Raw genomic sequence first — 23,734 nt, 5'->3', positions numbered from 1 at the left:
TTTTCACTTTTCCGACTGATTTTTGCCCGGAATATCTCACGTGCACACCACGTGGCCAACTTTTCAAGGGTAAAAATGCCAAATCACTTATCTGTTGACCAAAACCAAAATGTAAAGGACGAATACTGCCCAAAAAAAATCTCCATTTTGGTACTAACTCACCGTTCCATCTCCGATTCCTCTCAACCCAAACAAAAAAACTTAATTATCACTACCCACTACCCAGCAGTGGACTGATGTTGATGGAAAGGAGTGTTAGTGACTAAAGCGAAGAAGAAACAGGCATACCAGAGTGATGGACGAAGAAGACATTCAATGGATCCCAAATTACGGTATGTTTTTCTAAACCCTAAACTGTAAAATTTATGGAATGATGTCAGATACTATGTGAATAGTTTAAATACAGTTGAAATAAGCATGATTTGTGCAGTTAAGAAGCATTATTATATTGATTAGGGTTGCTGGTGGTCAATTTTATGTATTAAATTGTTGTAAGTACATGTGGTCCCTTGTATTGTGCTGTGTTGTCGCTTTACATAGATGGGCTGTCGGTCCCAAAACAATTTTTTTGTTGTTAACTGTCTCCTAAATGGTTGGCAGATGGTATGAATCGATTTTCCATTAGGGTCCACTATGGAGGTGAATTCACTGAGTTGCCGAACAAAGAATACCGCGGGGGTAGTGTAAAAATTGTTAACTGTTGCAATCCTGACAGATGGTCTATATGTACACTTGATAGGGTTGCAGAAAAACTGGGTTATCCTGAGTTTACTGTAATATACTATTACTTAATACCCGGGAAGAACATGGAGGATGGGTTAGTGTATGTGTTATGTGAAGATGTTGCTCAGGATTTGGCTAGAGACGGAGTGAAATATGGTTTGGTTGATGTATACTTTGTGCACTTAAAAACCTACTCCATAAGTGAATGTGAAGCTGGACCATGTAAACCAAAAGAGGGGACTGATCCTAAGGAAAATCAACAGGGTAGTAAGGTGCATGAAGAACCTTCTGATGTAGAAGAAATAATGTTGACTAATATTCCTGTAACTCAATCAGAAAATGAGGGTGAAAAGGATAGCATAGGTGCTGGTGAGTCAGGAGTTAATAAACACATAGAGGAAGCAGCCATAGGAGAGAACTTAGGTGAAATGCTTTCAGAAGTTGACATTAGAGTTGCTGATAAAGGGGATAGTGCAGCAAATATAGGAGGGTCTGATCAGAATTTTAGAAAAGAACAAGATTGGACAAACTCAGAAGTACAGAATACAGGAAAAAATGCACCTTCTACTAACAAATCACCAAAAGAGAAATCATTAAAGAAAAAATCCTCAACAAATAAAGAGCAGGCTGAAAAAGTTGAGAAAAAGAAGAAGAGTAAGAAGGAGACACATGCTGAGGAAGATGAGGAATGTGCTGATGGTGACAAGTTCATTGATAGTGACTATGAGTTCAGTGATGAAGAAGACATAGTAAAATCTGTTAAAGACAGAAAAGCTGAATGGGAGAAAATTGCCAAAAATTGCAAATCAAATAAGAGTACAAAGGAAAGAACATGTCAAGTGGAGAATGCTGAGATGGAAGAAGATGCTACTGACTCAGATGAATTTGATAGTTGGTGTGACTCAGAAGTAGAAGAAGATCAGCCAAGAAAAAGAGCTAAGTTTCCAAAATTTAACCCTGAAACTGATATGATTGATCCCAAATTTGAGGTTGGGCAGATTTTTACTTGTAAGCAGTTGTTCATGAAGGCATGCAAGAGCCATGGAGTGGTTCACGGAAGGAAGATAAAATTCAGTAAAAATGATGGCAGAAGAGCTACGGCTTATTGCAAGGACTGTAGCTGGAAAGTTTCTACAGCTGTTATGCTAGACAAAAAGACTTTTCAAATCAAGAGCATGCAAGGTAAACACAGTTGTGGGAGGACATTTGACCACGGACTAGCAAATTCAACTTTTTTGGTTGATAGATACAAAAAGGAGCTGGCTGCCATTGCCGACATGAAGGTGAGTACGCTCACAGATAAAGTGAAGACTGATGTTAATGTCAACATCTCTAGGTGGCAAGCTTATAGAACTAAGAAAAAGGCAGAGAGTTTAGTTAATGGTGAACATGAAGCCCAATACAACAAACTAAGAAACTATTGTAGGGAAGTAAAGAGGGCTAATCCTGGCTCAAATGTTTTCATGACCACTGTTGAAGATGATGAGGGAGAAGATAGGTTTGAGAGGTTGTATATTTGTCTCAATGCATGCAAGACAGGCTTTTTAAGTGGTTGTAGGCCTGTTGTCGGGTTAGATGGCTGCCATCTTAGAGGGCCCCACAAGGGTGTGTTGCTTACAGCTGTAGGAATTGACCCCAATGATCAGTTGTACCCCATTGCCTATGCTGTGGTGGAAATAGAAAACAAGCTGACTTGGAAATGGTTCGTAGGTGAATTGCTGAATGACCTCCAAATCAGAGATGAAAATCATTGGACAATTATTACTGATAAACAAAAGGTATGTTAGTGTATTTTTCTGGGATTTTTTTAAACTGAGTTTGCTAGTTTTAATTTGATGATCTGGTTTCACCTTTTTATTTGTTGAAGGGACTGATTCAAGCTATTCAAGAGTTGCTTCCAGATGTGGAGCATAGGATGTGTGTGAGACACATGTACAATAACTTTAAAAAGCTGCATGGTGGTTTGGCATTAAAGGAGAGAATTTGGGCACTTGCAAGAGCTCCTTACAAAAATCTGTTCAAGGCTTTGATGGAAGCTTTGAAAGCAGTTGATGAGGGTGCATTTCAATGGTTGGTTGACAACACAACACTACAGCAATGGTCCAGAGCTTACTTCAGAACCTCCCCTAAATGTGACATTTTATTGAACAATCTTTGTGAGAGTTTCAACTCCAGCATTTTAGAAGCAAGGGAGAGGCCTATACTAGGTATGTTGGAAACAATACGACTTTATTTAATGGTTAGAATGGAGAATAAGAGGGAGTGGATGCAGAAGTATACAGGAAAGGTATGTCCCAAAATTTTAAAAAAGTTGGAAAAGGTAAAAACTGCTTCTAGTGCATGTATAGCTACACCTTCAGGGGACTGGAATTATGAGGTGAGATGTATGTATGGGGATAGGTACACTGTGAATTTGGCTAGCAGAACTTGTAGTTGTAGAAGGTGGGAACTAAATGGCATTCCTTGTGCTCATGCAATAAGTGCCATTGCTTTGACAAAGGAGTCTCCCGAGAACTTTGTTCATGAATGCTACTCAAAAGAGGCCTATATGAAGGCATATGGGCCTATAATATATCCTCTCAATGGTGAGCATTTGTGGAAGGATTTGAAACAGGGGCCTGTCCTACCACCTGAAACCATCAAGCTTCCTGGCCGGCCAAAGAAGATAAGAAGAAAAGAGCCAGATGAGCCACCAGCTACAACTTCTCGAGGACAAACAAAGAGACTGTCTAGAGTTGGTCTAATGGATTATAAGTGCAGAAAGTGTAAACAGAAGGGCCACAATAGTAGGAAGTGTCCAAGCAGTCATGATCAAGAGAATGTCCAGCAACAAGCTGCTGCGGTTACAAGTAGCTCTCAATCACAACAGCAGACTCCCAACACTATGAATCCTGGTGCAAACAAGCAGTCCCAACCTCAGCAGTCCAATTTCACACCTGAAGCAGTTTTTGGTGCAAGTGGCTCTCAATCACAACAGCAGACTCCCAACACTATGAATCCTGGTGCAAACAAGCAGTCCCAACCTCAGCAGTCCAATTTCACACCTGAAGCAGTTTTTGGTGCAAGTGGCTTGGAGACTGATACAAATGACCAAGTCTTGTTTGATCTCATCAGTCAAATCCCAGATCAACCTACAACCAGCCAACCACCTACTTCAACATTGACAACAAAGAATGCAACATCTCCAGTTCATGTTTCTCTATTTGTTCATACTAATAATAGCATGTTGACTTCTTTCTATACTATTATTTATTTACTTGAATTTCTGGTTGCCAATTGTCAGGGTAAGAAAGTCAAGTACAGATGTGGTGTATGTCGGAGATTTGGACACACTCGAAGTAGTTGTGATTCAACATTGGCCTCTCTCTATAAGAGACACCCATGGGAACCACCTGGATTGGCTGTAAGTATTGTCTACTACGTGCATAGTCTAAAGAGACTGCAAAGATATCTACTTTTAAGACTGCAAAAATTGCTATTGACTGTAAGTAATTGACTGTAAGTAATGACTTCTTCATTGTTTTTTTTTGTATCAGAGGCCCAAGAATACTGCAAATATATCTACTTCTAAAAGTGCTGCAAAGAGGGCTAAAAAGGCCTAGATGACTGGCCTGTTATTGCAAAGAGGGATGACTGCAAAGATATCTACAAAAGAGTGCTGCAAATGGTGGATATAATAAAGAATCCACAAAAGAGTGCTGCAAATGGATTATTTTTCGCCTTTTTGTCTTGTATTTGACTTCAGCAGACCTTTTTTTGGAGCAATGGAATTGACTTCTTAGTTCATTGCATTTTTTTTGATAACAGGCGTATTGTAATGAATGTACTTGGCTCGGTTATGTACTGTTTTTTTTCATTGCAATGGAATGCATGCTCTTCTTATTTTTGAAGGGACTGATTATTGGTTAGTTGAACCCTCAGCAGATGACATTGGCAGGACTGAAGAATGAATATACAATTATGTTGTCTCCAATTTTGTTTACTGACACAAATATTGAGTAGTTAGTTAATGTTGTTGAAACCTTGCCAAGTTCTGATATGGCTTAATCCTTAAAAAGTTTTTAGCAGGGCAGGTTTTAATGTTGTTGGTCTCATATTTGGCTGACTAGACATGGTGGACTGCAATATGAAATCTTGTGTTAATGCCTTCTTCCCCTTTCGGCTTTCTTCCCTCTCCTGCTGCTGCTGCTTCGGTATAGCAGCAGTTTTGACAGATTCTTTTACCTACCAACTCTGCAATATCGCCATTATCATCTGCATTATCTTTCAAGTTAGACTTTTATTCCATCTTATGCTGTAAGCTCATATTCAAGAAAAAATCACAATATACCAGAAAGAACTTAAGCTTCATAATTGCATTCCAACTCCCATTTGTACAATCAACAGGGCCACTAAACGTAACCCAACCTAAGTACAACAAATAAAAGCCACCCAGTTCCCAGTTCACCACCCAGTTCCCAGTTCCCCACCTGCACCAACAAATGCCAGTTACAACTCAATCTTTGCTCAATAAATTCTGCACTATGAATACAACAAAGGCCGCAAACAGGAACAATTTCATCATTTTCTCCTTGCGTCTTGTTTCTTCCACCTTTGCCTCCAGCTCTCTTAATCTCTTCGCCAATCTTCTTGTGTGTCTCACTAATTTATCGCACCTCTCGCAACTGTTTGTATCATACCACTTGAAATAGCCACAGCCGCCACCACCATTATGCTGTTCAAAATTACCTCTTCAAATTTCACATTTTCTAAAAGAAAAAAGAAACAGAAATCAGGCACACTTACTTCGTAGTAAGCGCAACCGTAGAACCTCTTTCCTGGATTTTCAGCTGTCCACGACGTCTTCACCCTAGCTGGTACACCGCAATTACAAGTTGGTGGTTCTGCCATGGAGATGAGGCTCAGCTTTTGGGTTGGTTGAAATGAAGAAGAAGAAGAATTTTGGGCAGTATTCGTCCTTTACATTTTGGTTTTGGTCAACAGATAAGTGGTTTGGCATTTTTACCCTTGAAAAGTTGGCCACGTGGTGTGCACGTGAGATATTCCGGGCAAAAATCAGTCGGAAAAGTGAAAAGGGACTCAAATTGATCCTTTTTTATTTGATAAGGACTAAAATTGATCATTTTCGATCTGAGGGACGAAATTTTCACATTTGCAATATGTGAGGGACTATTTGTGCAGTTCTCCCTTCATTTTTTCCCCATTGTACTCCTACTTTGAGTTACAAAAGCCTGCCCCTTACCGCACAGCTCGGCAACTATTCAATCATCTCACGATACTACTTACATCAAACCCCTCACGCTCAAACCCCACCTCTCCCCTAATGGCTTTTCATGATAGCAAAAAGTTGTTCCTTCACCCTATACCAAACACTGTATCCCGATAAGTACCGCCACAAATGAAATACATCCCCATGAGGTAGGATATAAGTACGGCTACCGCATGTCGGTAAGCTCTAATCCTACACCGCATCATCCTCTGCTTGACCTTAATATCGTGCACCTACTCATTAAGCTTGTCGTTCCTTGTTTTCAAGTCCGCAACTCTGGCCCGTAGGAAATGATTTACCTCTGCAATGTGCATGTTGCTTGCCTCCAGCCCTGATTTTGCCTTCTTCGGTGCAGCTATTTTGTCTACAGCTAACTGCGCCATCTCTCTCCCTCTATCGCAGCAATTGTTAGCATCAATCCATGTAAAAAAAATCACACCTATTCCCCTTGACACAGGACCCATTCGGGCAACATGTCAACAAAAGCAGGACTGTAAGCGCTGTAAACAATAAGTTACCATGGCTATACCTTATAATTGCTGCAACTTGCAAAGTGCCGGCCAGGGTTTTCTCTTGTGAAAGATGTCCTAATGGGTGCCTGAAGTCCACAGCGGCATCGCAGGATGGAGGATCCTCTAGAATTTCTGCTGCTACTTGTGGCCATACCACAGAATTTGTATGAGCTGCTGTGTATGGAGAAATAGCAGAAGAGGTGCTCTGGCGGCCGGCCTCCAGATGATAGTTTCAAAAACGCCTTGCTTGGGGAACGGAGCTGCTCTACGGGGGCAAGACAAGCCTTATTTTAAGGTCCAGTACACCGATTCTATTCGGATACTATTTGATTTGACCTGCCTTCGTTGTCGTATCCTCCAATTGCTCGATTTTTGTTTTGGCCTGTCATTCCTTTGAAGTATTTATACAAATCTATATTTATATAAATTTGAGAATAGACTTTTAGTATTGTTGCTGCAAGAATACTTCGAACTCCAAATTTATTTTGTCTTACAGAATTTTGATATTTTCTTAAAATTGTTATATATTTTTTCATGTCTTTCGAATTGAAAAGTATGAAGTAGCTCCACTGATGTACGGAGTTGGTATCAAGTCTATTAATGCGAAGTTAAATAAAAAGAAAATAATATTCACTAGTGATGGATTAAAATAATCAAGAAAGATACCATTCAAAAACCCTATTATGAAATCATTAATTAGTAAACAAAGTACTACTAGCATTTACAAATGTAAATTTTTGTTTGAAATCTTTATTTTTGACAAAAATAAAAAAATTTTAACTCCAATTCTATCAAAATTCAAAACAGAAACAATATTGCTCAAGGAAAATATAGATCATTTAACTCTAAACTGTATCAATTTAATTTGTATATATCTATTTCAAATTTCACCATAATTAAATTTGAATAAGAGTGCAAATCCCAAATGCTAAGAATAGCCGTAGGCATTGTTCATTGTTTTCTACACACAGTTACAAAGTTGCTTTTTGTTAAAGCCTTGTCCTACATGTTCGAAATTGTGGTTGGATTTTGTTTGACCCTGCTGGCAACATTGATGATCATATTTAATTCTCATCCCAACCTAACTTAATTTTTTTAATTTTTTCCCCACAGACGTCGTATGGAAGGTGCCAAAAACATACCAAAACAACCCCCACATCAATTTCAAGTACACTATAAGGGCCACATCAATTTACAAGGCACAGGCCATTGTACATGAAAATGCCTGCCATAATTGGACGCAGCTATTCCTCCCACCAGTCCGCATGGGAAGTCCAGTTTGAGGTGATCCAAATCCCATACTTCAAAAATTGCATAGTTGAAAAATACAGAGAATAGTTAACATCCATGTAGGGCAAGCGGGGTTTGGATTGCCATAAGCAAAAATATTTATATAAGCTTCACACGTAGGCCGTCTAACGTTGTGCAGTAGATACCGAGTCTCGAATGAGATGTTCAAACCCCAGAACACCTTCCAGCAACACGGCCCTCATAACCAAGTTACATTCACACAAAAACAACTGCACCGCTATCTTCAGCTGTTCTTGGCTACTCTAAAACTACCAACAATTGAGAAATACAATTTTTATGTGCATTGAAATTTCTTTGATTCATGGGACTGCAAAGACGGGACAGGGGAGGGCGACCATAATTGGACAGGAAAGAATACCTCAAAGTCGAATCCTGGCCGAAGGTCCTGCACGTGCTTCATAAACTTCATAACATACAGTCCGCAATCAAAACTGGCTAGAAAAAACATGGACTCCATAAGAAATCAACGTGCAACACAAAATGAGTGGGACAATGCAATCAAGTAGTTGATTAATATTGCAGACACAAATTATTGGTTTACCGACCATACAAGTGAGATTTCACGGGGTTATACTAGTGCAGAATACGTACGTGTTTGGCTGGATGGGAGTCCAGTTGGGTCTGTCCAATGAGAAGTTGCAAATATTTTGCTTATATGCAGGTCCTAGATTGAAAACAAATGCTTCGTGGATACGCCGTAGCTGTGCAAAATGAACAAAGGCTTATTAGGGGGAAGTTGAGTCCACAACTGGTAAGTGCTACAATAGCAATGCTGTCAAGTATTTAGTGTGTAACGAGATCAAGAAAAACAAATGCATTATGAAGTCCTTATGCCCGACGTAAGAAAGCAATACACATGCTGTCAAGATCAAGGGCTTACCATTGCACTAAAAGTTATAGCTATTAGTAAAGGTACAACTTTATTTCCTTAACCACAATGACAGCGCAAAGCACCGTACCACACTCGACCAGCATGAGGGGCTACACCCCTGGGTACCACGGGTTGGGCGGTTAGTCCTTTCGAGCCGGGATCTGAGCGATGTTGCTGATTAGGCCAACAATCCCTCTCCCAACAATAGCCAGGGAGATCGAACCCGCGACCTCGCTCTGATACCACTTGTTAGAATCAAGCGCTTACCATTGCACTAAAATCTATAGCTATTAGTGAAGGCGTAACTTTATTTCCTTAACCACAATGGCAGCGCAAAGCACCGTACCATGCTCGGCCAGCATGAGGGGCTGCACCCGTGGGTGCCACGGGTTGGGCGGTTTGTCCATTCGAGCCGGGATCTGAGGGATATTGCTGATTAGGCCAACACATGCTATGATAAGAAATAATGGTAACAGAGCGTTAGTTGAACATAAAGTGGCATAATGAAAGGAAGAAAGTGATGACCACCAAATTAGCAATTGCTTCCCTCCCAAGATTGTGGTCCTCGTCAGGTAAACTGTTGTATAACAATAGCTTTTCTCTGGTGAGGTCACTAACCATCAAGAACCAGTGCTCACACTGATAATTCATGGGAACGCATATCAATGTGCACCCAATGGAAAACAAATTCAAAACAATGCTTTTATAGAGATAAATAGGTCGATTTACTGCAAAAAAATGTTAGGCCAACACATGCTATGATAAGAAATAATGGTAACAGAGCGTTAGTTGAACATAAAGTGGCATAATGAAAGGAAGAAAGTGATGACCACCAAATTAGCAATTGCTTCCCTCCCAAGATTGTGGTCCTCGTCAGGTAAACTGTCGTATAACAATAGCTTTTCTCTGGTGAGGTCAATAACCATCAAGAACCAGTGCTCACACTGATAATTCATGGGAACGCATATCAATGTGCACCCAATGGAAAACAAATTCAAAACAATGCTTATCAACATAAGTAGATAAAGAGCCGAAGAGCTCTTCCGACGTGGATGTTTTCGTCGTCCTCTCACGTGCCAAGGATTTGGTCGTTTTGATTCGTCGTTCTCATCGTTCTCACGTGACCTCCGTTGTTTTGCGTCTAGCGCATCGCGCGAGGCCTAGGTCAGACTAAAATCGCCGCCTCTCTGCTCTTCTTGCTTTTCTGTTCTCTTTTTTTTTCCCCGTTCTTCCTCTTCCTCCTCTCCTCTCTCTATGTTTTCCTCAGACTCTCTCCGTTCCCTTCTCCTCCGCCGAGACCTAGGTTAGACTAAAACGCCGCCTCTCTTCTCTTTTTCCTTTTCTCCTCGTTTTTTTTCCGTTCCTTTCTCTTCCTCTCTCCCACTCTCTATTTTTTCCTCGGGCTCTCTCGGTTCCCTCCTATTCCGCCGCCATATCATCTCCCTCTCCGACACCCAACATCACAACTGCCCCATCTCCCACCAGCCCTGGGATTCCCCCCTCCGCCTCCCTCCGTTTCAAGTCATCGTCGCTAGATCCCCTCCCGGGATCTCCATTCCCTCGTCTTCACTTTATTTTTAAATTTTTTGCTCCTCTTTTTTTTGTTTTTGTAGGTTGAATATCAATATCAGGTAGTATTTCGGTATTTTTTTTGGCTTTTCGGTTCTTTTTCTGTTTCACTGTCTACATGGGAAATTTTTTTTTGTGATGTTATATCTTGAAATTCTAGGGCTTAATAGCTGATCATTTAGTGGTTTTTTTTGTATATTGACTGGTTGTATTTTTTTTTGGCTTATTCAGAGGATTTTTTTTTTGAAAAACTGGTTTGCTCTCGGCCTCCTCTTCGCCTGCGCCTCCGCTAAAGTCTTCTTCGAAGAGCGTTTCGATGGTATCTTCATCTCCCGATCTCTCCCTCTGACTTCTACTTGTTCTTTTTGTGAATGTTGAAGTAGTAATTGAGTTTGGTTTTCAGTTATTTCCAATTTGTCTTAGCTTTACTTGTCGAAATTAATTTGTGGAAGATCGGATTTGGATTAGCGGTTGATGTATGGATTCCAGTTTTCTGATTGGATGATTTGAAATGTGAATGGAATTCTGGTCTCTTGCCTAGATCTGTTGATTCTGTCCATATGAAGTTGAGACTTGGATTTCTTTTTGATGATTCGATGTAATGGGTTGTCGGATGTAATTCATCTTTTTTATTTGTATGTGAGGACTGTTTTCTGGGCAGTACACTTGCTTCCCGGATGTTGCTTGGTTACTAGATAAGTTAGAGGTGTGATTTTGTGCGATTCCAGGGGGATGATGGTGATGTTATATGATCTGTTTATTTAGCTTTCCAGTTGAGATGTTTGGAAAGAATTGAATATGTTAACGGTTTAACAATGTTATTGTGTCGGTTCTTGATGGCTTTGAACAATGTTTTTGTATTGCTGATGGTTAGTGTTATCAACTGCACATTGTTTCAATTGGACGAATATGTTTATGTAGAACAATGTACAATCATGTCAGTTTGTTTTTGTGTTTTGGACACCCCACTTGTGCTAGACTAAGGGAGGAATGTTGGAATGTTGGTAGATAGCATTCTTAGATATCATTTTTTGTCCAAAAGGAAGTCTGTTAAAATGTAAAAGCAGTTGCTATTTGATTTTTGTACTAAAATGAATGTAAAAGCAATTTCTATTTGATTGTCGTACTAAAATGCTTTGTGCTGATAAACACTTTTAGATTGCACATGCATGTGATTGTAGTGTACTTCTATGAATTTCATATTACCTTGTGTATTGGAAAGTGTAGCATCTCTTTTTAAATATGTGATTACACGTGACTATTCCTCAAATCAATTTTGAAACAAATACTTGGACTGCATAGGTAGTGCCAAGTCTTTCTTTTCTCAGAATTCAAGTGCCAAACTGTCCATATGTTAACCCTTTAAGGTTTGATGGAATCCAAATTAAGTGAAAATTTTCTTAAGTACTTGTAAGTCTTATAGCATGACTTGATGTATCATGTCCTGTAGCTTCATCATAATTGAAGTATTTTTCCACTTTTTACTTATTTTGAGGTATTTGCTTCTGTCAAATGTTGAAGAAAAATTTAAAGATGTGTTAACTACAACTCGGTTTCAAATTATATCTAATTTGATTTTTTTATTTGTTATTTGTAATATATTAAAAATTAATTACTTCCTGATTATTTTGTCATGCCTTGAATAGATTGAGGCAGTTTTCAGCAACAAGAAGATGTACAATGCAGAGATGACTGTTGTGATGGCGAGTCGAAGTTCAAATTACTGCTTGTAAGATTTTTCTCCAAATATTTTTTTTATCTGGTTTTCTTTTAATTTGCAGAATTAGGTAACATTGTCCCAATGTATATCTACAAGCTCATTACTTATTTCTTTTTTCTTTCTCTAATTTCTGACATCATAAGAAAAAGATTATTATAACAATGACAGACAAACCGTCCTTGCTTAGAGGAAACAGAGAAAGGAAACAGTTAAAGCAAAAAAAAAAAAAAGAGAAAATGTTGAAAAAACTATACATTTTTTTACTTTATGCTGACTTGTGATGTACTTCCTGCGCCTAAGTGTACCAGCCTGAGACTAAGTGTATCAACATGAATTAATATAGTTGATGAACATGTTCTGTTATTGAATCAAAGCTACTTTTAAATGTGATTGGATATACCTTTCCAGCAAAATGAAGTTCTTTCATGTCAAGAATTAAATGAGAATGAAACAGGCAGACCTTGATAATTGTCTACTCCATGAGGGTTTATATGTGTAGGTTTCAAAAAAATTAATGGTCCTTCTATCCACTTTGATAACAAAACTAATTAACTTTTCCTAAATTATTGGGTTGCAATCACTTGTTTATGCCAAGTTCTAAATAATTATATACAGTGTGTACAGACTAGGAATTCATTGGCTAAGCAGTAGGAATTCATTGGCTAAATTTATACCCTGTGATTTACATTGTAGGTTCAACAAGCTTTTTCAGACTTGGAGAGGTGATTTTCCATTTCATTGGCTAAATCTATTCTTAGTTCCAGCTTTATTTTGCTATTGCTAACTGTTAACTGAAATTTTCTTTTGATTTTTTTTGTGTTTCTAATGGCTTCCTTGAAGATCTGTAATTTATCTTCCTTCATTCTTGGCTATTATTCCTTTCCTTGCATGTTGCTTATTAATTTTTTTCTGTGCTGCCTTTGAACTTTGGATGGTATAAAAGTTGCTGAAGGGCTTTCTTTTGAGGAATGTTTGCTTGGCTAAATAATATATTGTTGTTGGGAATTGGCCAGAACTGTCAAATGAATCTCTTTTTAACATTTTCTTCTAAACATTTTCTTGATGAAAGCTAAAAAGTTTGTCAGTTCAAAACTAACTGATCTTTCAGCAAAGTAGTAGTTGTTTTAATATGCATGATTAGGATTGATCATTACATATTGGCAAAAGTAACTTATTTGATGCAGTACTGATAGGTATACGGTCATGTTGACATCTTGCATAGCACGTATTCAGGTTGAGTCACTAGGTCAAATGAATGTTTAAGTTTCACAGTTTGAGGTACCTCCTCTTAAATGCTCTGACCCAAGGGCTAATCATGATATTTTATCTGTTTACCCGCAGGGGTCGTGGATATCTTGTTCCAGACGATGTCTACAAGGTAATAGTTTGCGGATGACCTTTTTCTTGTATTCCCTTCTAGAGAAAGCATTGCATTTAGTTTCAGCTGGTCAATACATGTTTCTACTACTCCTTTTCTTCCGCCAGCCATCAATTTGAAAAGTACGCTATCCATGATCAGTGTTTTCAGGGGTTGGTGAAGATTGGAATTCCACTTGACTCTCCTACATTCTACACTGTCTGTGAGGTATGACAATACTGTTATCTTGTTAAGTGCCTAGATTTTATCAAAGTTAGGATTTTGAACATGTTACAGAAGTTGGAGGCAGATTCACCAATAGGTAAGGCATTAATATTTATAGTACTGTTTACTATGATTGTTAGGTGTAAGTTTCACAATACAATTGGATAAATGTTTGAGTTCTGATGATATTCTTTTATTTACTTGTGAGGTGATGTGAACTGCACCCTCCCCTCCCAACAAAAAAGGCTAATTTCCCTCTTCCTCTTGCTCTCAAAATCTTTATTATCTCTCCTTCTCCTTTCCTTCCAACTTTATTATTCTCATGTTTACTGCGCCTGCCTGCCGTCCCCAATTCCCCACTCAACTCGCCACACCGGCTACTACGACCAATTTGTCATGTCTCCCAGCTCCGGACGTCACAGAATTTAAAAGCTACCAGTTGCCACTTTCTGCTGGTCCCTAGGCTTTTCTTTTCTATCCACAGCACTCCACCCGTCCATCCGGCCCAAGCTTATAGCTAGATGAAGGAACAAAGCATAGGCCTCCACTACCCGTGCCAACTGCCTATTTGTTCCGTGTTTTCATTTAACATTTGAAGCTTCAAACCCTGTAAACGATACCTAACCTTTTCCACAATCGTCTTTTATTTCCGTTCCTTGGCTGAGAACTCAAACATTTCTCTCCTCTTCTCCTCAGACTCTCTCCGTTCCTGTCCTTTTCCTCCCTCTCTCTCTCTCTCTCTCTCTCTCGTGCTTTCGCTCGTATTTCTCTCGTGCTTTCTCATCTATTTTATATACAATCTCCAGTTTCTCTTAGAATAGTGAGGATTTACATGCATATAGCAAACCTGTTACCTTTGAAGTACTCTGATGTTCAACTGATTTGTGTTTTTAAATGATCTGAACAGTGTGTATTTCAATGATTTGACACTCAATCGATTTGTGTCTTAATGATCTCACACTTTGCCACTCAACTGATTTGACCTGTTATCTAAATCTTCAGTTTTTGAACACTTACCATGATTTGTGTTTTAATGATCTGAGGGTTCGGAGCCAACTTGCAGTTGATGTGCTCTGACTAATTTTTACCTGGAGTCTACTTGTGCTTTATGTGCTCTGACTAATTTGTACCTAGAGTTTACTTCCGCTTGTTGACACATGGAAATGTTCATGTTGTAGGCTGAAAAAGCTGCTTTTGATGAGGCAGAAAATAAGAGAGAGGAGGAGGTGCTTTTCATTAATTCTCCTCTGTTGCATAATGTCTTGAGTACATTTGAATTCCATTTCTGTATAGTTTGGACTTTGGACTTCCTTTATACTGCATTATTTGAATAGTGATCATTTGATTATGAAGAGACAATTTATATCTCAAACTCCTGTCTGATTTTGTTTCAGGAAGCAAAGGATGGCCCAGTTGATTCTGATGTAAGTTCCTGACTAAAATGTTGTTCTCAAAAGAGACTCTTTTTGCTCCAGATTTTATTTGTGATATGTTCTTATTGCATGCACTTTCTTATTAGGCTGAGGAAGGCGATGATGATGATGCTGCTGATGAAGCAGATAGTGATGATGCAGACCCCAAATCAGAAACAAAGGAAGATGTTACTGCCGCAGCTGAGGAAAATGTTAAAGTTAAGGCTTGTCTGATCTTTCAGTGTTGAGTTAACTATGATGACTTGTTATCAGAAATTTGAATTGTTTTAACGCTCTTACTTCCACCCTTTTGCAGGATGAGCTGTAGGAAAATACGTACGAGTGCAGTTGTTGGCCAAACATGGTGCTGCGAAGAAGAGCTTTATTGGCAACTGAGCTTTGGACATTTTCATTTTCCTTTTAGCTTTTAACTGTAGAATTGCTGTTTAGGGGAAAAAAAGGATATGGAGGCATGAACTTGGTGTTGCGATACTTCTTTATTCTCATCTGGCTCAGCCATTAGAGCCAAAAGAGAAACATGCCTGTTTTAGTTTTAGATTTATGAACAGTTTGGACTTGGAACATTAGCATTGTTAAGATTGATTTATTTCGTAGCTTTCAGCATTAGTCTGACATGGATGCTCTTTCATGTTTTGGAATTAAAGCCCCATTCCGTCAATTTGTTAACTAAGCTGTAAAACTAAAACCCCTTCCAATTTGTTATTTCCCCCGTTCTGATTATTCCTTTTCTTAACATTAGTCCTCAAAATTTTTTTATTAATAAACGTATGATAAGTTGGTACCATAGTAACACAGGAATAGCCTTTTATACAGTGACTATGTTACATTGAAAAATATAAATTTAAGCTTAAAACTTACAAGCCAATAACTAGCATTCAAATACTTTTAATAATAGGCCTAAATAAAATACAAAAAATGTTAGGACTTAAGAAAACATTGCAATTCTATACCACCTATTAATGACACTCAAAATCAAAATGGAAGCTAACAAAAACGTATGATAAAAAAAGATAAATATTTGATGGAATGACAATATTAAAATGAATTTATAATTTTTTTAAAGTCTGTTATTGTTTACCTCTCACTACTAAATAAGAATAATTGATTACAAAATTAATAGTTTAGATGTAATAGACATAGAAAAAAAATTTGAAAGAGAAATCAAAATTCTTAATTTGGAAAATTATTAAAGAGTCGTGCCTTGAAAACAAACTACAGAAATTTAAATGTTGGTCTGTTAATTATAATCATAAACAAGAGGAACTTGTGGGGTACTTTTTCTTTCCTTACTCTGTATTATATACTACATTGGCTCCATTGTTTCGTCAGAAATGGTTTTCTAAAAAATATAAATTACCAATTGCCATTCACCAAATGCATTGTGAGAAACATTCAAGAAATATCAACAAAACTTCGGACTTGTAGAATACATATACTTAAAAATATACTTTTCTACATAAATTATTATTTTGATTAGTTCAAGACTGGGCAAGGCATTTTATATTTCTGCACCTTTTTTATCAAAGCTTTGGCAGGGCATATTTGGCAGTGCATATTATCTTTAGTTGCCTACGCGCATCGCGCGTTTTATACCTCCTAGTATAGAGATAAATAGGTCGATTTACTGCAAAAAAAATGTAAAAATGGTATAATACTACCACATAAGTCCAAACATGTTTTCTCCCACTACTATATCAGAGGATGCCTAACCTTAGTGCAAGAGTACAGCGGTCCTCTGAATATTACGTCAGTTAGATATTCAGCATATTGATTCTCAGCTGCTAAGTTGTTGGCCAACACAAGGCGCTGTACATGAAAACAACACATGAAGTCATACAATTTACTACCCACAAATGCTTCAAAAAGGCAGCCATATATCATAACAATCGGTAGCTTAAGTAAAAAAAATGTCATACCTGCACCACGACAGGGAGGTACCAGATTGCTACTGTGTAGAATGGATTCATGCGGCGCAACTCACTTGTCAACTAGGTAGCATAGCAATTTATGATATGTGTAGACATATTGCTTTGTCACATTGACTTACATACTATTCAATCTAACTCGAGAATTCAAAATGTGATGACATTATAATGTGTATGCCAATAGCGGCAGTAGTGAAGTGCCACATAAACAAATGGTTAGGGGTGAAATTTAAATGTTGTCGGCAACAAATACTGTGAGAACTCGGGAAAATTTATGGGTACACATCGAACTTATATCATTACATTTAATTTGTTATTAAAAATATTATATATAACAAATAATTGGTTAAATTAAATGCCTAATTGAATTTCTACAAAATTGAGAATTTATAAATATCCTAGAACGTGTAAGAAAAAATTTATGAAATCAAATAAATATATGGCATGTATAACGTAATCTATGTCATTTGCAAATATTACTAGACACGTAACATATACTATATAGTTAAATAAGTTACAAGTCTAGTTAATTTACTTTAAAACCAAATGTGTGAAAATCTTCTGGTTAAATATAGGAGAATTTTCAAGGTGTATACAAATTAGAACAAATGAAATTTGGAGTCAATGCATGAGATAATAAAATTACGGATCCTTAGCAAGCAAATGAGCTAAAATTAAAAGACCAAACCAACCTTGAGATTCGGATGAACAACCATGCAGCCAGCAAAATAAGCCATCAGAATTTTTTTAAAGCAGAAACCGAGAGAAAGAAACATTTGGAGTGTGGCCTGAGTACGAGCAGCTTAGTATTGACATTGTGTAGCACCGCTTGGAAAAATTGACCACCGAATGATATTTCCTTCTTCTGATTCTTAAGCCTTCTATACTGAGAGATAACTGAGTATAAGACGAGAAAATTGTTGGCTAAATACTTGGGCAGTGGCTGAGAGGGAAAAACAAAACTTCAGTTTCTTTCCTTACCACACCAACACCGAGAGAAAACTGAGAGAGTGGGAGAGAAAGCTCGGCTAGCTTCACCATCAGCTAACCAAAATTACACAAACGAAGACAAGGGAGAATACAGCAAGGAAAGCAGGAGAAGCTGGAATTAGGACTGAGGAACCGAGACAGAAACTTGAGCAGCCTGCAACATAGAATCGTAGGTGGAAAGGTAAGAACCTGCACTAACCTCCTGCTTATTCGGTATAAATGAATTATTATACAGTTGCATGTGAATTTAGCAAAGAAAATGCGTCCTTAGCCAGGGTGAAGCTCTGTTTGAAGGAAATGAATCTGTTGGATAGTAATGGAGGGAGTTGAGGGCTGTTATTCGAATTTCAGCCTATAAAATGATGAAAAACTTATGTAATAATTTCTTAATCACCTAGTACCCTTACATACGCATGTTGTGTGCTGGATTCTGGCCAAGAAAAATTAAGTTTTGTTGCAGAAAATCTTGTTTAGAACTGATAGCTTGCTAAAAAAGTCTCTGTCCTCTAGCGGAGAGACAGGTATGGATTGTGCTGATTGCTATCAAAGAAGGATGGAACCGTTAGCTAGGAATGTATGAAATATGTTCACTTTGAGTATTAAAAGCAAGTTAACCGTAGAAACTTGTAAGAATTGGAACCTTGAGTATGAAAGAAACCTGATGCAGGCTGCTATGCATCAGACTTTACAGCCTTGCGCAGACCTGAGTTTCATCCAGTTTTTCTTCTGAACTCTGGTCATGAACTGCCATGTTTAGCTTAGGATAACCTGTAGCTGAAGAAGTGACCTCTGTATGAGTGATTGAGACCTAAAACTGAAAAGGAAAAGGTGAGGAAGTGTCAAAAGATAAACTACTGCCTTGCTGAAAATTTATTGGCTGTAACCGAGAGGGAAACGAAGGAAACTCTAGCTGTCCTCTACAAACTTTAGCTTCTAAACTAACGTATTAAGATGTATCATGTCATAAAGTCTCTTAACTCCAACAAGTAAGGCAGAAACGAGTAGGACCTAACTAAATGTTGAAGGGAGAAATAAGATCAGTTGATTGCAGGAAGAAGGGCCGAGGAAAATGCAGCAGAATGTGCAGTTAAATGGTCTGATATACTGGAAATACTCATTAGCAAACACATGAAATACTTATGATCACTTGTCACGATTGAAAACACCTTGCAACCAGTAAACTCAGGAAAAGCTAGCTGAGTTGGAGGAAAAAAAAAGGGAAGAAGCTGAGGCATTCAGCTGTGATGCTGGGAAGGGAAATATTCACTCTTGAACAGCTTTTCTTTTTGTTTCTATCTCAGTAAACGTCCCCAGAGGATAGCTAAGGCTGCTCAGTGATTAGTAATCGTGCTGGCACCATAAGTTAGAACTAACTGTAGCAAGTAGGGAGTAAAAGCTGCAAATTTGAGCTGCTACATTGTTGGAAAACTAACAGCTAGTGCCAGAAAGGATGACAGATTCTGTGAACTACCACAGGTGACAACTGAGGTTGCCCTGTGGTTTAGTAGCTACGTTTTGCATCATGAGTAAGGTTAAACTAAAGCAAATGGAGAGGAAACTATGAATTTGTATGCTGTAGTACATCCTGACCGAGGGAGGAAGGATTTTGATTAATCTTTCCTTTGAGTTTAGTGCAGTTTTCCCACGTACTGTACAAAGCTAGCTTAATCAAGGTAATTAACTTGTCTAATTGGAACATAAGATAGAAAGGAAAGATTTAATGAAAACTTAGTCAATTGTTGCGATAATAAATGACAAATTTTGTGGATAATGATAGTCGATCAACATGTTTAAATTATGAGCTTTTCACCTTGGATGAAATGCATACTAAGCAAATTGAAGTTTAAACAATTAAAAGTGAAGATTGTCAAAGATTTAGAAACATTTGAGCTGAAGTCCTGTTTTTACTGACCGAATGAGGAAAGAAATGAAACTCCCATGAAATTTTGGGAAATTTAGGTTAATTGGTTGAAAATTAATGTCGAACATCTTATAGCAACTTGGAACTATTTTTATGAGTATTTTAAGGAACTTAAAACTAGAAAGCTAGTAAATTTCACGAGACTTAAACTACAGGTAATCTAGCACTTGATCTAACTTAAAAGGAAGGAATTGAAAGTCTGTTTGTCGTAACTTTAAAATGTTGAGTAGAAAATAGTTTAATCCTAATTCAAATATTTATAAATTATAAACTTGGAAAATACGTATATTTCTTGGTTTAAAATGATAAACTCAATAAGTTTCGAAGTAAAAAAAGTAGAATAACTATTGCATATATTATATTTTATATTTTAAAGTCAAACTTGATTTTAATAATTTTAATAATAGGATAATAAATAATAAGTGAACATCGACAAATTATATATTTACTTTGGAATTATGAACTTGTCTCAGCAAGTAGCTGTGAGCCAGGAAACAAACCTGAAACTCGGGAATAATTTATTTGAATATTTGGTGAGTGTTTCTGAGTTTGTGTGTTTAACTGTTTATGTTTACTTAAGTGAAATTATGTGATAAAGTGTATTTCAATTGTCTCTTGCCTTCTAAGTCGGGGGTGTACTTTATCGCATTTGGTTTAGTTGAGTTTGAAGGTTGATAATTGACTAAATGTTACTGTAAGTGTGCATGAATGTATGTCGTATGTATACTTTACCACATCGGCTGAACTGGGCCCCAAAACCCTTTGTTCAATGGACTATTTGAGCCAGCAAAAGGGCTTGGTCGGATAGGACAGAAGTTTTGGGTAAATGTTTCGGTATACTCGAGTATTACCCTGAAGTTGGGAGATTGTTGAACTGATTACTGAATGTATGAGATTGTTTATTGTTTTGGAGGACATAAGGAGGTGAATCGGCAAAGTGTATAATGATATTGAAATAAATGTACAATGACACTGAAATGAGTGTGCAATGATATTGAAATGACACTGAATTACTGAACGGAACTAAGTGCTACGTCTGGAACGGACGAGAGCCACCTCTAGAGTCCGTATCAATACCGTATCCTTTTGAAAGTGATTGTACAATGAAATGTACATTACTTGTTTAATTGTACTGATTTAAGTGTTTATTAAATGTTACTTGCTTGGCAAACCTCATTGAGGTTTAGCTCAACCTTTAGTTTTGTTTCCCTTACAGGAGTTGGTGATAGGGGAATGAACGAGGGATCTTAGGGACTTTTGTGATTGTAAATCCTTTAGTATCATATTATGGTTGAACCTTTTGTATTGGACTTGGTATTGTAAAAGATTTGAACGTTTGGTTTTGGTTTATCAAAATGTTATCTCTGAAGTTAATATTAGTGAATGAGTCCTGGCGAGAGCCAGGCAGGCGATCCGCTAACTCCTAGGGTATGCCCTAAGAGGAGGTGGGGTCGTCACAAATACCTCTAAGATTATCCAAGTAGTATGAGACAACGTCATAAGATTTTCCCAACAAGCGATTTGACCCATCATTAGGACAAGTGATTCACTGCAAAAAAAAAAAAACAATCATAAAAGCTTAAGAAGCCAGACAAGCCCGATGGACCTTTTCATAGGGTATTCTCATTCATGATAGGGTAAATGAGCCAATAGAGAATGGATCCAAATATACGGTCTGAGGTTGATTTGTCTAGTGAACAATTTTTGGGAGCAGTGCGATACCTCTACAGTTGCTGTGGACCAAATACGAAGTCAACAACAAGTGCAAATGTATGCATAGGTAATAACTCAATATTAACTCCTGCGTATGCCTGACAACATATTTGAAAGATTAGAAGGGAGTCTTAACGATGACACAAAGTTATGGACACATATTACGAAAATCACAAATGGTTAAGGCGATGCAAGTTGTAAAAATCGGATGTACTACAGGTTTTACCAAGGTGAAAATTTGGGGAGAATGGCGCTGTTGTTGAGGGGGAACTCCACGCATACTGGCCTGTGTAAAAGGAACGAAATATAAGCAAGAATTGGTAGCACAGCATTCACATTTATGTGTCTCGAGCTACAGTTGTAGTTAAACCCCAATTAAGAGTTCACCTTGTGCCAGCGACGGTCAGCATTCATAAGTTTCCCTTTCAGGTTATATGTTCCATACCTTTTTAAACTTTGAGGCTTTTTCACACCAACCCTGAGATCCTTTTTGAATTCCGTTGATGACATCTGGCAGTTTTCGCGGGACAACACAGGGATGATTCCTGCTGGTATTATAGGTGTAGTAGGCTAGAGAGATTTCATGCACGCAGGTTTGCTCATGCCGCGCAAGTTGACAATGCCATCTTTCAAGGGGGAAGTAACATCCAGCGACTAGCCACTATCCGAGTCTCAGATACGAAATGCATTTAGGCGATGACCCGAATCCTGGACGTCGACCATTTGAGGTTGGAAGCCTTCTCCAAAAGATGATAGTTGAAGGATTGACGTCGTCTTTGCCTTGGTCAAGTTGGCAGCACGCTGTGCATTAACCCTACTGTTGTCAAAACACTTTGCAGGAAGCAGGTGACCATCTTCCCTATGCCTTCGTCTGACCTCCAGATCTTAGTCTCCGACTGAGGTTTCATATCCATCGCAAAGTACACAACCTCTAAGCATCTCCAATGATTGAGCCATGGAAGTAATGGTATCGTGATAGCGACCAGATGTTGTTTCATCTCCACATTACTGCGCTCCAATAGTTCTAACCTTGTTTTTCAGCTACAACTTTAAGTGATACAGTTGTTCCAACATGTTCGCCAGCTACGCTTGTATTGCCAAGTTCAGTGTCCTAAGTACACATCATCGTAGTATTTTGTAACAATAATACAACATATAAGCATAGAACAAGGGACATAGTGCCAGAAGGTAACAAATGAGAGTAATATAAGGCAAATGTATATTTACGACGTCAGGTGTTCCAACAGGGGCTGAAAGTTGACCAAATATATGCATCGACTTTAATTTTGCCACATGAATCCCGACTTCTTCCTCTCGTCACCGGGCAACCCAAAGGGTCTGAGGGGAGAGACTGACGCCAACTCTCGGACCAGTAACTGACAAATGCTCCAAGTACACAATCTGTAACAAATGACAGTAATGAGCAAAAATGAGGGAAAAACATTGTGCTGCAGTCTCAAACACTGTTTTGTTTGGAATTTTGTTGTGGCAAACCATTTCTACTCACCATCAGAAGCCCTACACAACAAGATACAGGTGAAATAGCTAGGGATCAGGCTTTCCTTATCCCGGAAGCCAGCTTATCCAGGATGAATGCACTCCAATTGTACCGAGACAGGTCATTTTCGTGGGCAACAAATGATGCGACCTCCCGATTGAATCCATTGGTTTCGCCTGGGCGGAGGAGGTTGTGCATCAGGTATAGAATAAACTTTGTCCTGAACTCAGTGTCAAAGGTCTTCAAATTGCACAGACTCAGCTGAACTTCATTATAGTCAATTTCACCATCCCTGAAGGGGATGTTCAGCGTCGCTTCGACGTCCGAGCTGATATCAGTGCTGAGGAGACTATGTGCGACGACCTTTCCCTCCATAGGGAGGCCGAAACACACTGTCACATTGGTTACAGATACCTGCACACGTTGCCCGTGGACTTGTAGGGTCCTTGACTCCCAATCAAAATTGGCAACAAGCCAATACAAAAATTCTGCATCTAGGACGAAAGGCTTCATGGACAGGATACCCTCGAACCCATTCGCAATGATTACTTCTCTCTGCTCAGTGGTTAGATAGTCAATGGCTTCTTTAACCGCCATCATGTTAGTGGGACTTTTGTACTGCATAGCATGACACATAGCATAGATTGCGCCTGGGCGTATTTACGCACTTTAAAGGGAAAAGTGTTGTAGCCTTGTA

The 23,734-nt window shown here is 38.3% G+C and overlaps 1 protein-coding gene and 2 long non-coding RNA genes across 3 annotated transcripts; all 3 read left to right on the top strand.

Moving 5' to 3' along the window:
• Positions 1–292: 292 nt before the first annotated feature.
• Positions 293–4,514, top strand: LOC140005779 (uncharacterized). Its single transcript, XM_072046746.1, has 5 exons — positions 293–332; positions 601–2,501; positions 2,591–3,910; positions 4,007–4,126; positions 4,260–4,514. Exons 1-5 carry the CDS (start codon positions 296–298, stop codon positions 4,323–4,325), a joined length of 3,444 nt encoding a protein of 1,147 aa, XP_071902847.1. The 5' UTR covers positions 293–295; the 3' UTR covers positions 4,326–4,514.
• Positions 4,515–14,949: 10,435 nt separating this feature from the next.
• Positions 14,950–15,180, top strand: LOC113741311 (uncharacterized). Its single transcript, XR_003460586.2, has 2 exons — positions 14,950–14,981; positions 15,077–15,180. It is a non-coding gene; the product is annotated as an uncharacterized lncRNA (long non-coding RNA).
• Positions 15,181–17,775: 2,595 nt separating this feature from the next.
• On the top strand, positions 17,776–21,200 carry LOC140006108 (uncharacterized). The gene is made up of 2 exons (XR_011813710.1): positions 17,776–18,086; positions 21,043–21,200. It is a non-coding gene; the product is annotated as an uncharacterized lncRNA (long non-coding RNA).
• Positions 21,201–23,734: the final 2,534 nt, after the last annotated feature.

Source organism: Coffea arabica, chromosome 4e, assembly GCF_036785885.1.
Source record: "Coffea arabica cultivar ET-39 chromosome 4e, Coffea Arabica ET-39 HiFi, whole genome shotgun sequence".
NCBI lineage: Eukaryota > Viridiplantae > Streptophyta > Magnoliopsida > Gentianales > Rubiaceae > Coffea > Coffea arabica.
This window is presented reverse-complemented; position numbering and strand designations above follow the sequence as displayed.

What these genes read in the sequence shown, in the direction of transcription:
- LOC140005779 (XM_072046746.1), top strand. Translation starts at nt 296, where the DNA reads ATGGACGAAGAAGACATTCAATGGATCCCAAATTACG. An exon ending in CAAAGAATGCAACATCTCCA is followed by an intron (nt 3,911 to 4,006) that starts GTTCATGTTTCT and finishes GCCAATTGTCAG; the next exon opens with GGTAAGAAAGTCAAGTACAG. An exon ending in GGGAACCACCTGGATTGGCT is followed by an intron (nt 4,127 to 4,259) that starts GTAAGTATTGTC and finishes TTTTTGTATCAG; the next exon opens with AGGCCCAAGAATACTGCAAA.